The sequence below is a fragment of the Trypanosoma brucei genome, chromosome 9 (genome assembly GCF_000002445.2).
Source record: "Trypanosoma brucei brucei TREU927 chromosome 9, whole genome shotgun sequence".
NCBI classification, from domain to species: Eukaryota; Euglenozoa; class Kinetoplastea; order Trypanosomatida; family Trypanosomatidae; genus Trypanosoma; species Trypanosoma brucei.
In genome coordinates, this window is record NC_007282.1 from 103,843 (window position 1) to 120,737 (window position 16,895).

Below are 16,895 nucleotides of genomic sequence, written 5' to 3' on the forward strand. Positions count from 1 at the left end.
CCGAGCATTAGGCAATTGCGGCGCAAAGCAGCACCACCAGCGAAAAACCCCAAAAGAAGAATACGTGTTCGAGAAACACCAACTCTATCTTTTGAATTAAAGTTAAAACGAATCAAAAAAACAACAACTGAGAACCTGCAGTTAGTACCATAAATTTAATAGTTTTTAAATATAAATATAGAAAAGCAGGGTGTAATGATAAAAGTTAACAAAACGTGTTTTTACTGTGTGAATTTCTTATGTAACTAACATCCAAATGACAACTGTAGTGACGCTTCCTTTTATTCTTTCCTTTGAAGAGAACAGAAGCAAGAAACTATTTACACCGTCATGGCAGAATGGTCAGAATAAAAGCAAGGCAACACCCAGTACACAAAACACGATGAAAGCTCCACCCAAAACACGAGCACCAAAAAGCAATCACACTTAACCCAAATGGAAAGAAGGCACCGACGCAAAAGACAACAAACCGACTAAGCGGAAGCAACTCCAAAAAAGTTCACAATTCCGTGGTGAGTTCCAACCACTAAGCAGACGATGCGGACAGCAGAAGTTGACTGAAACGAAAATATCTTTGACAACTACAAAATGACAATGAACACATGGTTGTGATAAGCAGCACTAGTAGATAAACAACCTCAAAATCTTGCTACAACGAAAAGGCCTATATATCAAAAGAAAATATATCTAAGAGCATTACATTCGCCCGCGTTACCAATACTCAGGCGTCATATAACGACAATAAACCAGCACTCAAACAAAGCTTGGTATATTGAACAACAAAAAATATAAAAAACCAATAACCAGGCTTTAACAACTAGTCAATGCAGTGTTTAACCACAGCTGTTCCTAGCACTAAAATATGCTCTACAAACTTTATTATTTTTTGTTAAATTGTTAAGAAGTTAAACACAAAGCAACAAAGCAGCTACCGACTTACATGCTTCTACTACTCGCTTTAACGGCTACAATAATAAGAAATGACGCTCAAGCGCAAATACACGAAGCACCAAAAATTATAGCCTCAGCATGCGACTCAACGCGACAAACAGAACACGTGTTAACACAAATCAAGAGCAAAATTGAAACAGCATTTCAACAGATAGTTCTAGGTAAAAAAACATCCGCGAAATTGTCAGTGGCGGCGGCAGCGAGCACAGGGGAGAAGGCAGTAGCTTACGCGGCACTAGCAGCAAGCGCAGCAGTAAAACTACAGGCCGCGGAACAAAACCTGCAAAGCAATCTGGACGCCCTCCTCAAAGGCGCGGCAGCGGCCGCCGAACTCACGGCCACAGAAGAACTTGTATCAGAGGCAGCGGACCTTTCTTTAGAAGCAAGGTCAGGGGCGCGGACATCAACTGCATCGGGGACGCAGGGCGGTCTACCACTGAGGTTCGCAAGGTTCGGCGGTGGGAAGAGCAAATGCGACACAGCCAAGGAGGCAGCCGATCAGAGAAAAGCGGCTCCGGGAACCAAAGGCGGCGACAAAATCTCGTTCGCCCACCTGCAAAACCGACCAAAAATAGGCAACGACAAAAAGCTAGCTGCACTGTGCGGCGACGACAATACACCGCCTAACAACTGCGACGGAAGCGCGGACGCCGACCTGACCTACTTCGAAATAACAACTGGGACCCTACTCACAGAAAAGATGAAGCAGTACAACAAAGGACCCCAACCCACAGATGGATACACACCAGACACGCCGGAGCCGACAGCCTTACTGCCGAGGGAAACTTACGTAACTGGCCGGCTCAACATTATAAAGCAAGCAGGACATGCGTACGACAGCATAACCTTTACAGCAGACAGCTTAAAAAACTCTGCGCTGGTGACGGACGGCACAACACAAGCTCTGCTAGAAACGACATTGCTCACACAAAAGGAGCGCGAACAAACCGATATACGACAAAATAAATTAGAGGAAATAACGGCCCGCTTGTATGGCAAAGCGGGCACAGACGTCAAGGCGCGCATATGGGAGCCAATTGAAATAATACCGATACAAGCGGAAGCTACAGAAGACAACAAAGCCACAGAGCTAAAGCACCTCACAGACATAGGCAAACTCAGACGGGCAGCAGCTTTTTACTTAGCCAAGCAAGCCACAAAAGCCGAAACTGCAGCAGTGCAGAAGGCAACGGAATCCACGGAAAAAACAGAGAGAGCAAAAACAACAGAAAATAGGAAATATGGGGATAAAAAAGATGAGGTTTGCAAAGCCACTGACGAAAAAGATTGCGACAAAAACAAATGCGAATGGAATAAGGAAAAGAATGAGTGCAAAGTTAAAGAAAGTGCTTTTATTATTTCTGTATCAATTAAGGCGATTCTTCTGCTCAAATATTTTGGTTTTAGTGTGAAATATTTAATATTTTTTCAAATAAACTCTATAAAATTGATAGGGTTTTTTGATTTTGAGAGAATCTTATATTTTGAAAGATTATGGTAAAATCTGATATATAATAATTCTTTTGAAAATTTCAAAAATTCAGTGAAAATGTAAATGATAGTGGCGTATAGGTGTATAAATATATGGCGATAAGAAATAAAATATATCACTTTTTTATTATGTTTATTTTATGGTTATTAGTTAGGGTTATAATGCCAATAGTAAAAAATGATCATTATAGGAAAGTATTTGAGTATGTATATACTAATATTTTATTAAAAACGTTTGTGAAAATCAAAAGTTGTGTTACATATAAGCTCTTAATATAATGCCAAGCGTACGACGAGAGTAAGTGACTGTGATGGAAAATGAGAAATGAAGATGAAATATACGCATTTTGAAGCACACAAATAAATATTGCTGTTATCATGCACAAATATAATGATGAAAGGGACATAGGGGGAGATGCAGAATTCATAGTATAACTCAAATTTTTCTACTATGGCATCCGCAGAGGCACGGACAGCAGAACACAAAAATTAGGAAAGAAAATATGGAGTGGAACAACCTGATATTCCTAAATCACGGCAAATTTTAAAAGAAACATCAGGAATACCAATTCCAATTATCCTCCGTGCTTTGCTCAAAAATAGATAAATGATACCGTAGAAATTCTAGTAGAAACAACAGTATTAGTAGTTCATAAAGCAATGGTGATGAAAGGCCTGTACTCAAACCTATTTTGGTGATAAGTGACAGAGGATACTAGTAGCATTCTTTGTAAAATGCGAACGCAGTACTGTATCTAGCCACTTAAATCCCATATTGACATATATAAATAGAAAATGTGAGTACATGGAACAGTAGATTACATGTAGTGCTCAGAAACACTATGTGTATTATGACCTAATTCTTGAAGAAAAACAATATGAAAAATAAGTTTGGCAAACTGAGTACACATCCTTCAAAAGATGTATCATAAAAATATAAAGGAATTACTTATATGCATAAACAAAAAATCCTTAGATAGACATCTTAGAGAAGAAAATGACTAATTTCCTTTACATTTTTATGTCTTTTTTACAACTCCATCAAATTTTTAGAGATAGGTTTTGGAATGAACTTTTGTACCTTAAAAGTTTCATTATTGCCGCTGCTATTGCATTTCATGTGTTTAAGATTAATATCCCTTCAAGATTACGAAAAAATAACAAGCAAATATAATAAATAATGATACTAAGAAACAAAATGTGCTTCTGGTTGTTGTTCAAACTCATGCAACACAAAGATGGTTTAGGTTAATATTGAGTGCTAAACTAAGCCATGTTGAAATTATTACAATTGTGATGGGAGGTTTGTATAACCATATTAAAAGATCTGGATAGGTTGTACAATATTGATAAAGGCATAATGCAACTGATGAGGATATTGTAATTCATTTGGACGGGTCTGATGCTATTTTTTTTGATCGTCATAAAAATGAGATTGATGTAGAGTATTTTATATATGATAATGCAAATATAGAACAGAATATTTACAAAGAGCATGTGGAGAGATTCTATTGATTTTTTAATGTAGGTTACAGAAAACGGAAGTATAAAAAGTTACCTCATTTACTGAAATCACCTCCTAGCGGAAAACCTTATCTTAGTGGTGGTGAGTTAATAGCAAGAGTTTGGGAAAATTATAAATTTAATATGCATTTGGGAATTATTAAATGGAAGAGAGGAATTGTAGTCAGATCAGATAATTTACAAATTTTTCATGATTTGTACTGAAATTAAAGAAGAAGCTGTTGTACAGAGATTTGTTTTGAGGAAGGGAGTGAGTACATTATATTATAAATAGAGATTCTTTTCCATTTCAAATAGTGAAGAAATCGGAGAGGCACCATTCATACATTTTACAGGATAGCCAATTGCGTAGGAACGGAAAGAAAAGTTGGTTTTGAAATATCTTATTTGTTATAGAGAGCTGGAAAAGAGGAAGTTTGATGCTGAATATTTGGATAAAATTGAAACTTATGTAGTCAGTTGAGATAAATGGGGTTTTAAAGATGGAGAGATTGTGGTGAGTCATACAAATGAGGGGATTTGTTTAAGTCCGAGAAACTATAAACAACAGCAATATTCTGAGCTCAACAAGTTAGATGCAGCTAAACTGCGCAAATACCTGCAACTAGAAACGTAAAATAGTCAGCTCTGTCTACCGAACTCATGTCAAACAGCTAGCCAGCCAGCATCCAGAACTCACTCACCTAACGATGCACGTGCCCTCACAAGAAGACCGCCGCAGGCAAACATCTTTTCGGCAGCAATTGGCGCAAACCTCCATCGCAAACAGAGACGAGAAAATGGCGGTCGAAAAAACTGGCCGTGCGAACGAAAGACGTAGCCCCCTTCAAGACCCACGGCACCTGAATATTAGCAGCAAAGCAACATACTTACACAGCCGACCCGACTCGAGGTTGCAGCGAAACAAACATGAGCAGCCGCTGCAACTAAATTCAAATCCCAGAAAATACCACACCCTAATAGCAAAGCCGACTCCGCGTGTAGCTCCTCACCAATATTTTAAAGTCGTTTTTTGACACCACATGCGATTCAATGTTTAATTCAAGGAAGAAACAAGAATTTACTCATAATGAAAATAACAACACGGACCCTAGGAGTTTCAGGAATATTCTTTTGCCTATTGGAGCTCTAAGGGCAGGCAACGTCTGTGAGCTTGAAAATGCACAACAGTTCAATAACTTATTCAAGCTAATGAGACTTCCTGAGGCCGATATTACACTAGATGTGGCGGCTGACTCAGCAGACAGCTTGTACCAAGAAATGTTACAGCTGAACATGTCAGTAGCCGACGACCACTGGAAAAATCAGATGGCAGTAGCGCAGAAAGGTAAGACAGCGACTGACATAGCCAAAAACGTTTCGCTGCAAGTCAAAGACATAGATGGCACATGGACAACACACAGGGACAAATGGGTAGACACTTACGCCGCAATCAAAGACGATAGCAAAACGCCACAGAAAATAAAGCAAGCGAGCCTGAAAAGCCACTCAGCTCATCAAAAAGCAGCAGCTGAGATAGCCATAAGGCAGCTGGTGCACAAAGCAGCCATCTACAAAAGTGAACTCGACAAGCTGAAAGCCACAACAGAAAAAGTAACAGCAGAACAAGCCAAAAGCAGTTTATGGAGGTGACGGTGCAGCACCGTGGTACGACACTGCTCGAGCGTGGAGCAGCTACACCCAGACAAGATCAAACGACTGTACAGAAGCAAAGGCAACGACCGCAGCGGCAACCCTGCTATGTATATGCGCCAAGGACAACAACGGCGACAACACAGAACCTTGCATTCGGACTCAGTCAGCAAGCAACACCTGGACATCGGGCAGCACGACAAACCTAAAAACCGCGTTTGACGAGATATTAGCACACTGCCCGAAAATAAAGACAATCAAACTGACACCGGAATTTCTAGAGCAAATAGCAGCGGACCTCCGGTATGACATCAAAATAATTTCTGGTGCAGGTTATTTTGGGGCATTCAGCGCAAACAACTGCGGCGGCCGCAGCAAACAAGGCCTGTGCGTCAAGTACAGCGGCTACACAGCAGACCCAACGACGCACAACAAAAAGTTACCTTGGGTTGATGACATAGAGGCACTGACAGCTGAACTGCGCGAGCAGCGGCAGGCCATCACCGACTTCAACCGACTTCATGAAGCACTCAAAACAACACGTCAATCTGCTTTTGCAATAACAACCATCATGGCTGGCTACAAACCGCCGGCAGCTGCAGAGGCAGAAAAACATATTCCGACGGAAACAAGTAACAAGAGAGTCCAAACGGAAAAAGAGTGCAATAAGATAGACAAAGACACAGATTGCACAGCAACCCCAAAATGCAAATGGGATACCAAAGAAAAGGATGAGAAAAAAAGGTGCACATTGAGTGAGGAAGGCAAAAAGGAAGTACAGCAGGCAGCAGAAAGAGCAGAAGAACCACAAACTGGGTGTGCAAAACACGGAACCGATAAGACAGCTTGTAAAAATGACAAAACAGGCGACAAGCAGAATTATGCATTAAGATAGTCCAAAAATGATGAAGAGGACAAAGAAACAGAGAAATGCCGAAATAGTATCTTTCTTGTAAACAAGAAAATTGCCTTGATGGTTTTTGCTTTTATGAGTTTGTTAGCATTTTAGCATTTTAAAACTCTAGGAATTTTTATTCAATTTTTGAAAATTTGTAAAATTTAATATATCGAGAGAATATGCCAAAATCTGCTAAAATTTAATTTACTTTACTCTCTTTTTGATGAAAATGTGCGAATTAGTGAAAGCTTTGTAAATATATAAAATTTAACATTTTATTGAAATGTGTATGGTAGGTTCATATGGCTGCAAAACAGTAAGCTAATAGGGTGTAAGAAATGGGTACTGTATTAATTTGTTTATTTTGGTTATTTTGTATATTTTATGGATATTTTTTTTGTGTTATAGTAGTAATGGTATCCCTATAGGGGTGTGTGGTGAGCGTGCATATACTAATATTATTTAAATGTGGACGTGAAAACTAAATTTCAGGTTATAATAGAGGGAGTTAAATGATAATAATTGTGTAACTGAAGTGAATGAACACGATATAGAGATGGCTCAAAGAATATTTTTAGTAGGAAGGAAAAAAGACAAAGGGAAACGATATGAAGATTCGCAGTTTTGACCAAAATAGTGACAATGATTGCAATCGCCATACAGAAAGAAATTATGGAGAAACGGAATAAATGTTACTGAAAAACTGAGGTGTTAATGCATGACACAAAAATGTAGAGTTATCGGAAGTCATCTAAAACCAGAATTGTCAATACGTTGTCAAGAATCGTTTGACGAATTTACTATTTTCTTTTAGAGAACTATAATAAATACGTATAAACGTAATATAGATAGTTCAGCTAAAAACCAAGGAAATTAGACAAAAAGTGCGGCTACGAACAGAAACAGCAATCAGCCTATAATTTTATCCAGGCTTTTGGTGTGTGCTACAAACCAAAACCAAATTAAGACAGACTAGCTGGTCGAGGAACAATGCCTCCAACCATCAGAGGAACCTCAGCCACAAAAGTGTTGTTGCAGCACAATATAGCGTAGAAACACTGAGTCTAGGCGATCTCTACACTAAGAAACATTGAAAATGTTATAATATAGAAGCAAGAAATTGTTTTTTCTAGAATGAAGCCGTGTAAAGGCGAGAAAAGTAAGTCTAAATTTTAAATTTAGGAGATTATAAACATAATTACTTGCAACAAGGCAATTGAGTCGTTATTGTGGCAACCAAACCACTTTAGAGAAATCATTTATAATAATTATTTTATCTTTCACACAGCTTTGTGTATATGTAACTTAAAAAAAGAAATAAACAGATTTTATCTCGATCGGAAACTTGTTCATGTACAAAATTTACCTTGAAAAAATTTTCATGGTGCCCGTGGTTTTCTGTAGTGAAACTACCGTTTACTTAGATTTAATATATTTAACATACAATCATTTAAAGTGAAAATTTAAATATTTTAATGATGTAGTCACTTATCTTCATTAATAGAAATAAATTGAACACACCGTAATTTGTTATACGAACTAAGACCGATTTTCGTTTATTCACTTTTTGAAGGTTCTTTCATCCAAATAAGTTATATATTTAAAAACCTATAGTGGCATGGCGGAGGTGCTTTGTCAGCACTAGCATGATATTAATTGTTCATGTGCAGTGTTTTGAGAACGGTGCTCAGTCTTTTAGAAATTTCTCAAATCGTTGCTATGCCATCCGCAACAGCAGTAACGAAACTACATCTAAACTCTTTTTCAACCTTTTTCAGCGCCTCGGAGGAGTTGTAGTTTAAGACCCATGCAAATAAGCCATGAAATTATGTATTTTCCGTTCCGTTTTTATAGCAGTATTGCAAATTTTTGAAATAGGGGCAAGTGGTGCTGCACCACCTGGAGAAAATGCGGCAGAATTTGCCGCAGTATGCAGTTTAGTTCAGTTCGCTAAAGCAAAGATTCCACCAGCGTCTGAACCTCAAGAAATCCAGAAGATCATCAACACATTGTCGGCGATCAACTTCACACTAATGGATGATCTGACAAGATCAACAGTTGAAAAGAACAAGTAGAAAACCTGAGAACAAATTCAATCTGAACACACAGGGGAGACATTATATTTCGGCGACCATTAGGACAAGTGGACTCGAGTAGCTAAACTGCCGGAAACTGACCCCGAGGCTCTGGCCCTGAAAGACTGGGAACGACACAGAGCTAACAACAACTTAAAAAAACAGATTAAAAGCCTACTATAGGAGGCACTCGCGCTGGACAAAGAAGCAGCGAACGCCAAAGAAGACCTCAAAGTGGCGAGCATAACGAACCTCCAAGAAGCAGCGCTATACGGCAGTCCTGGAAAATCGGTGGAGCTGAAAACCACGGACGACCGCAAAGGATACTTCGGCAAAGGCAGCACAGACGGGGCGGCGGCCGGCGTAGGTGCCACGGACTCACTCTACGCGACAATACTTTGTCTATGCGCTGGGGCGACCGGCGACGAGGCGGGCGGCAAAGGCTGCTGCCTTGACTGCCAGTCAGGGGCGAATGGGGCAGCATGGACGCCAACCAGCGCCGGCAAGGCCAGAGCCGAATTTCTAGCATCAAAGTGCCCGGCAGCCTTGATACCCGAACATCCAACAACGACAGAACTAAATCACCGGCTACGGGCCGTCTACAAGCTGGCACTAGGCACCACGAGCAACACCCAGACGATTAAATATACTGTCGGAAAAGTATCAGGCACGGGTGAAGACGGTTGTGGCGGGGAAGTCACGGGAACGATAGGCAGGTGCGTCAAATACACTGCCGAGCAAATTCTTGAAGACGAAGCCTCGCTCAAGTAGCGACAAAGCCTCAAAGCCGCCGCCAAACTTTATGACAAGCAAGCGCAGGCTAAAATAACAATGTATAGACTGGCAGACAAGCTAAGACTGATAAACGCAACAGCGGCCGCACTGTAGCACACCACACTCACTTAAACCCAAATATAGCCAATGAGCAGAACTGACGCGGCCACCAAACCAACTACAAGCTGCAGCGAACGCAAAAGCAACAAAAGCACATGTGAAAATACAGGTAAATGCAAATGGGATGGAACTGAAGAAACCAAAGGAACATGCAAACCTAAAGAGGGAGCAGGAAAGACAAACACAGCAGGAACAGAGGGAGCTGCAGCAACGAATGTCGAATAAAAAAATGCTCTGAAAAAAAAAAGACAAATGATTTCAAAGACGGTTAAAAATGGGATGGAACAAAATGCAAATATAATTATGACTAACCTAACTTGGTATGGAAAGTTTGAAATGACCAAGAAAAAAAGCAACCTGAATCTGTGGAATTTAAAAACTCTAGAAGTTCCGGGAGAGAGATTAGATTTTACTTATGAGAGTGTTTGAGCTGACGCCTTTAAGGAAGAGGATTTGTTCAAACTATGGAAAGTGTGACCAAAAAAATAACAAATATAATTTTGTGATTGTAAATTGATTCATACTTTATGTAGAAGAGTTGAACGACTTGAGTAAATTACTGTTATCATCAGTGACAACCATTTCTTACACGCACACACGAAGATACAGAAGCTACATACCACCTCAAAGATTTTACGTATCAAAGGAATAATCAACAGGGAAAACGACAGAAATTAGTCTTGACTTGTGGCGAAGCATGCGCATCCAAATACTCGTGAAAGTGGCAACGGCACTACTAGTACAGGCGTCACTAAACGCACCGTTCACTTTGGACGACACCAACATAGGCAGAAAAGTCACGATGGCCTGCGATGCTATGCAGTATCTGGATGCCAATACTGCCAAATACGCCGACAAAGTCCAAGAGCTGACAGCCGCGTTAGAACAGAATATACATACACTAAAAATGTAGAAACTTCAGCACTGTAGAACAACAGGTTACGATATAAAAGCTGTCCAAGCACTCATAAGCTACCGCAACATTAATGTTACAACAAGCAGGCAGCGTAGCAGTGGTCTCTCAAAAAGCTTTGTCCTCATCGGCCACAACAAGAAAGCAAATTGGGGTCACCTCACTATTCAGCGTCCTACAGGAGACAACTTTCAATGACGCGGATACAGCGATAACAGAAACGGCAGAAAGAACAACCCAGTCACAGTTAAGCTAAAACTAACAGCTAACTCAGGGGCAGCATGCAAAGTAGCCGAACGAGGCAAAGTAGGGGACAAAATGCATCTCCTGGGAAGCAGCAAACAGACCAACATTCCGTTGGTAGTAGACGCAACACTGCAGCCGACAAACCCAACACCTTCGCCGCAAATGAAATGCGGCGGCAAACCAAGCAGAACGAGCCCGCAATAGACGAGCGCGGCCCAAGCAGCCGGTTGCTCCGCAGAAACGCAGCCCGGCCTGATTTCGTTTTCCATGAGCAGCGGCAAAATTTCGGCAAGCAATCGGTGACCAAAACTTAAATAAAAGACGAAGCTGCTGGTGCTGGCCCTTGTCCAACAGACGAAGACATACGGAAGACAACCATCCCGACAGAGAAACAAGTACGCGCAGCAATATGCAAAGGGGACGACATTCTGGAAACAGCAGCAGGGAAGCTAGACCAGCTCAGCCAAGCAGACCTCAAAACCAAAACGCCGCTCAAGGAAGCGACCCAAGCAATGTTTGACTTAAGTACAGACGATGAAGACGCTTACAACAAATTGATCACTAAACTATACACCGGTAACGAAAAAAAATTCAAAAAACGTTTATAACCAACCCCGGAAAACAGACAACAGAATATGAAGTCGGCAAATCGAAGGAGAGAAAGGCGCTCAATGAGCTGGAGAAGGAGGCGAATTTTGCATCTGGCCTTGGTCATCTTACCAAAACAGACTATAGGAACCGTAACGCAAAGGCCAAACCCGATACACAGAAGGCCATCGCAGAGGAAAAAACAGAGGAAAATAAATGTGAAAAGAAAACAACAGGGGTAAATTGTTATACTTCTGATAGTCTTGAGAAATGCAATGCTGTCCAAGGAAATGCCCCTCAGGGTAACAAAGCTCCTTGTGGATGGACAGGAGGCAAGTGCAAAGATTCCAGTTTTCTTGAAAGTAAGAAATTTTTACTGATTGCCGCTGCCATTAGTAGGTTGGTAGAATTTTAGAATTTTAAGGAGTTTTGCTCAGTTTACTGAAATTTATGAAAAGTTTTAACTTTTTTATATTTTAGCAGATTTTGTTGTGAAAAATGAGTAATATTATTATTTTGTTTCTTTCCTTATTTTATTGATGTATGTTGGTGTATAATAGTAGCTCTACTGATAATTATAATAATAATCATAATAGAATAGTGTTGTAAGTGTGTATATACGAATATTATAAAAAGAAGGGTGGTAAATATCAAATGAAGGGTCAAAATTGAAACCCGAGAGATAATGAAAATGATGTAATGGGAGTATTTTAGTAAGGAAAATATTATTGAAAGAAAGGTAGAAGGACCGAGAAGGAAATCGAGACAAAGGGAATATGAGGATTTTCAAACGACAGTATGATTATGAGCGTCGTCGTACAGATGGTATCTGTGGAGCGAATAAAGGGGGAGAAACAAAGTGTAGCGGACTGGATTAATGAAGTAGCTGCATCTTACATTGAACTAGCAATAAAATATGAAAAATAAGGAATGAAAATACAGATAATCAGAAGTGGATAAGAGGCAGTACGACACCGGATAAAATGGTACAGAAACCTTTTAAGACCTGTATTTCAGTGAAAATTGGATAGATTCTTTTGCAGAGATGATGGTTCTGGCAGTGGCTTTTTTGTGATGGTGTAACCTAATGCACATTTGCAACAAAGTATGAACATAATCAGGAAGATGAAAGCATTTTTATGTAATTGCGACAGAATGGTGAATTTCCTTCTTTCTTGATATATTAATAATGGCTAACACTTGCGGTATAGATGTAATATTATGCGGAAGAGGAATTTTAAAACTGTAGCTACTAATTCATTAAAATGGAAAGAAAAAGTGAAATAAATACGTATAACCTGCTTGAACAAGCTACTGTCTGCATCTTTAGGATGGATTTTTTTTGAGGTTCAGGAGTTTGAAGATGACGCCCCATAGCTTCTTTATTGTTTCTCGGTTTAAACCACAAGAGCATTCAAAGACCTCGTAATATATATATATATGGTTTATCGCAGAACTAATAGCAGCACCACGCATGTGCAGAGAGAAAGCAGCTCGACCAGCTCCTTTAACAGCGACGTAACGCAGGCTCAGGAAAAAACGCTATACACCACATACACCTTTCAAAAAAAACAGAGAAAAAAGGCGAAACGATTAGTGACAAACGGCAAAACTGTCTTGTTATTCCAATCAAAAAGATATCTGCATATTAACAGCTAAAAATCTGCAGTGAATAGCATAAATTTTAGCCATTTTATAAGATATAGATAAAGATCAAGGTAGATTGTATTTATAAAGTGAAAATTCTTGGAGTAAGCTTCATGCATTTTATGACTCAGAAAAAACAAAAAAATCAAAATATACTCCCTTTTTATTCTTCTTGAAATCCAAAACCATCCACTATATATATATATATAGGCCTGTATGGAAAAAAAATGCAAAACAACAACAAGCACGAAAACCGCAACAAAGCAGCACCACCAAAAGCGACGACACCAACCAGTGGACAGCTTGCTTGGAAACAACTAAAGCTGCAGAGCAGTCACACTGTCACAGAACCGATACATGAAAATTTCGTTCACTTTAGTAATCCTCAACTTGGCAGCGCAACTGCCGTTCGAATACATCAAACCCCACAAAAACTGCCACGTCAATGAAACTTGCCTGCAATGTTTTTTCAACAAAAAATAGTCATACAACAACCAAATTTGACCATATGAGGCGCATTGTATTGCTATTTGTTAACCTTTTAGCACACCAAACAGCGGCTCAAGGCGACCACACTAAACAAGAGACCGTGGCAACAAACGCATGCAAAGCCGCCAGGACACTACAACACATCAAGCAGCACGTGGCTGACCAACAAAGAAACAAAAAATCGCTTGTCGCTGCGTACCCCACGGCAAAACGCAAACTTTTGGCGGTGCTCTTAGTAGAACCAACAGCAGCAATAGCAGGCCCAGCCGCAGCCGTCCTCCACTCACTTGAACAGCAGTACTCCAAACTGACATCAGAACTAGCTAAACTCGAAGAGGCAACCAACACATCTGTAAGTTTACTAACAGAATTAGCAGAGGAACAATTGCAGTACGCAAGATTCCAACAAGCAAAGGTGAAAGACACTGACACTGGAGCCGGGGACATCCAGCAAGCCGGCGCCGCACAAAACATCGAAGTCGACGAACCTCAACAACGGCTGACGAACTGTGCTGACTTACAGGAAAACGAGAGGGCTGCGACACCGACATGGCTGACACAAGAAAAGTTCACAAAGTTAAAACTGTTTGAACTGAAAGCCGTACCCAAAGGAGGCGCAGCCAGAGCACCGCTGATGTGCAAAAGATCAGGCTCAACCTGCGTAGGCTCAAACGCAGCGGTAACGGGCCAGACCCCGGCAGGCACCAACGCAGGGATAGTCGGCGGCAAAATTTACACGGCGACAGAAATCATAGCGTCCAAACTACCCAGTGGTAAATTCGTTGACACCTCTATAACACCAGAGAAGTGAACAACGGCGACCATCAAAGCGCAGCACGCAGCCACAGGCGATTACCGACTGGAGCACCGCACTAGCAGCACTGTCATCAAAAATAGACGTGTTCAACCCCGAAACGTTTACAAATACGCCAAGTTTCCGCGAATCCTACACGCTGGCAACCAACAAAAAAATCGGCACATACGATGACAGCACAGATGGCGAAAAAGCGAAGAACGAAATAAAAAAAATTTACGGAGAAAACGCCAACGAGATGAGGACGAAGTTTTGGCAGAAAGTGGATAACACGCCACTAGCAGGGGCCGCCCTTGGCACGGACTCAAGTGGCACAATCAAAGATATCACGGACGACAAAACATTAGCAAGAGTGCTTATGTTTTACACTGTTCAATGGTCTAAGAAACTCGACTCAGCAGCACCAGCTGCAGCAGATAAGTCATTGTCAGACGACAAATGCAAAACCCACGCCACCGAAAAGGCCTGTAAATCAGATGAACAATGCGACTTTGATGAGAAAAAAGACCCAAAGTGCTTTCTAAAAGAGAGTGTGACCAAAGACAAGAAGGAAGGGAAAGATGGTAAAACTGACTCAAAGTGCGCAGGCAAAGAACAAGGAGAATGCGAGAAGGCAACTTGCTGAAAATGAGAGAATAATGCTTGCAAAGATTTAAGTTTTCTTGTAAATAAAAAATTGGCTCTTCTTTCTGCTAATTTTCTGAGTTTGGTAGAATTTGAGGCATTTTTTTCTAAAATTTATAAAATTTTAACTCTTTTTGATGAAAATGTTGAAACTCCCAAAACCCAAAATATAAAATATTGATGTAAATATCACCTCTGAGTGTTAATAATAAATTGGTAGGGTATGAAAAATGAGTGCTATTTTAATTCTACTTATCTTATCAATATTAGTCAGTCGTATAGGAGTGATATAATAATAATAATAACAATGATAGAAGAGTATTGTGAGTGTGTATATACTAATATTATAATAAAAGCAGTGGTGGAACAGACTAAATGCATGATAAAAATTGGATGATTTAATTCAATGGAAAGGGTTCATTTGAAGAGAGAGAAAGGGAGATATAATACGAGTAGTTTCATACACGAATATAACGAGGTACATTATTATATACACAGAGATGATGGAGTGGACAATGTGGAAGAGACAGAGTCGACTGTACACGCCAAATGAAGCCACTATGTTATCTGCAGAAACTGCTATATTAGAGAAAACAGAGGGAAAGAAGATAAAGAGTCAAGGAACTGAATAAGCTGTAGAGTAGCAGAAAAGGAGATGATATAGTATATATTGTGCCTGTATTTTGATCAAAAATAGATAGAAACTACCTCAAAGATAATTTTAGTGACAACTGCAATTTTTTATGGATTGCTAAACATAGTGTCCAGTTATGAAGAATAATAAGCAGAAGGAGAAGCATGAGCAACAAGGCATTTTGTAACTGTGAGGTTATTATGAAGTCTCCTCATATATAGTTATAAGATATAACATTTATGGACACCAATATTATCATATCTATACGAGGATTTTAGAACTATGACCGCTATTAAATTACTGTGGATATCAAAAGTAACATAAAAACACGGAAGCTACATAAAATATAACATGAGTAATATACAAAATAACTCTGTGAAGTAGAGATAATCAGCACTGATACTTCTTCAATTTCGTATTTGTGTGCATTTCAGAAAATAACAGCATTCAAAGAGCGCACAATTTACATGTTAGGTTTTGCTGATACAAAAATAACTCAAAAGACTAATAAGACCCAAAAAAAGCTGATTATTGTACAAAATGTTGTGGAGAGTTATAAACCCACTGATAAATCTAGCATCACAGGAGAAAAGTGGAATAGTGGCCAGATCAGACAAAATAGAATCAGAGATAAACTGTTATTGCACTGAAAATAGTGTAGAAATAATCAGCCTTACAGTCCATCAGTCGACGGTAAATTGGCAAAATTATTAGACAGAAGTAAGCTGTTCCGACCTAACAGTCAAAAGCAATTAAAGAGAAGCCATTCACCATAATCGTTTTTACTCGACACGACTTTCTGTTTCAGCATGCTTAAAGAGAGCAATTAATAAAAAAAAGGAAATAACAGAAGCAGGTAGATAGCATTTAGGGGTAGTTAGTTGAACTAAAAGATTTAGGAGCTTGGAGTCTAAAACAAAAGCGACGAAACAATCAAGCATAACTAATCGGACGGACTAAGAGACATTTTTTTCAGAAGCTAATTTACCTGCACAACTTCCTGCCGCTATAACCAATAAGCTGTCGACATTAGACGGAGAAGTAGCACAGATTCTGAGGAAAAAACACTAAGTTTAACCACATTCTGGATAATTAAAGAACCCTAACTACGACCGCACCTTATTATCAGGCATCTAATACCAGTACCACCTCAGCAATGTATAACACTAGAAAAAACAGGTCGAAACAGATAAAAGCATAGGATGTGCTCAGACACAGGATATATACATAGAAACAGTTAGCGCGGCCAACAGCACCAACAAAACCTTGCAAGTCCCTTTATAAAAAGCAACGAAAACTTAACATCTTCAGAGCGTGAGTACGAGATTCCTCAGATAATAGTCACGCCGTGGAACAAAGGCGCGACAACGCCACCCATACCTTCCAACGGCCCTATAAAAATGAGCGAAACGCAGTAACAAGCGCAGCTGCGTCTTCCATAAGATTCAATTCATGAACCAAACCAATGATAATGT

At 39.8% G+C, this 16,895-nt stretch overlaps 1 protein-coding gene and 6 pseudogenes across 1 annotated transcript, besides 3 other annotated features; all 7 read left to right on the forward strand.

Annotated features, from left to right (window-relative positions):
- Positions 1 to 149: 149 nt before the first annotated feature.
- Positions 150 to 180: a sequence feature (AT_rich).
- A 760-nt stretch (positions 181 to 940) lies between these two features.
- On the forward strand, positions 941 to 2,452 carry Tb09.142.0100 (variant surface glycoprotein; the record flags this gene model as incomplete). The annotated part of the gene is made up of 1 exon (XM_798283.1): positions 941 to 2,452. One exon carries the CDS (start codon positions 941 to 943, stop codon positions 2,450 to 2,452), a length of 1,512 nt encoding a protein of 503 aa, XP_803376.1.
- Positions 2,453 to 3,509: 1,057 nt separating this feature from the next.
- On the forward strand, positions 3,510 to 4,450 carry Tb09.142.0110 (annotated as a pseudogene).
- A 585-nt stretch (positions 4,451 to 5,035) lies between these two features.
- Tb09.142.0120 lies at positions 5,036 to 6,607 on the forward strand (annotated as a pseudogene).
- A 17-nt stretch (positions 6,608 to 6,624) lies between these two features.
- Positions 6,625 to 6,666: a sequence feature (AT_rich).
- Positions 6,667 to 8,316: 1,650 nt separating this feature from the next.
- Positions 8,317 to 9,764, forward strand: Tb09.142.0130 (annotated as a pseudogene).
- A 61-nt stretch (positions 9,765 to 9,825) lies between these two features.
- Positions 9,826 to 9,942, forward strand: Tb09.142.0135 (annotated as a pseudogene).
- Positions 9,943 to 11,225: 1,283 nt separating this feature from the next.
- On the forward strand, positions 11,226 to 11,627 carry Tb09.142.0140 (annotated as a pseudogene).
- A 1,677-nt stretch (positions 11,628 to 13,304) lies between these two features.
- On the forward strand, positions 13,305 to 14,874 carry Tb09.142.0160 (annotated as a pseudogene).
- An 11-nt stretch (positions 14,875 to 14,885) lies between these two features.
- Positions 14,886 to 14,914: a sequence feature (AT_rich).
- Positions 14,915 to 16,895: the final 1,981 nt, after the last annotated feature.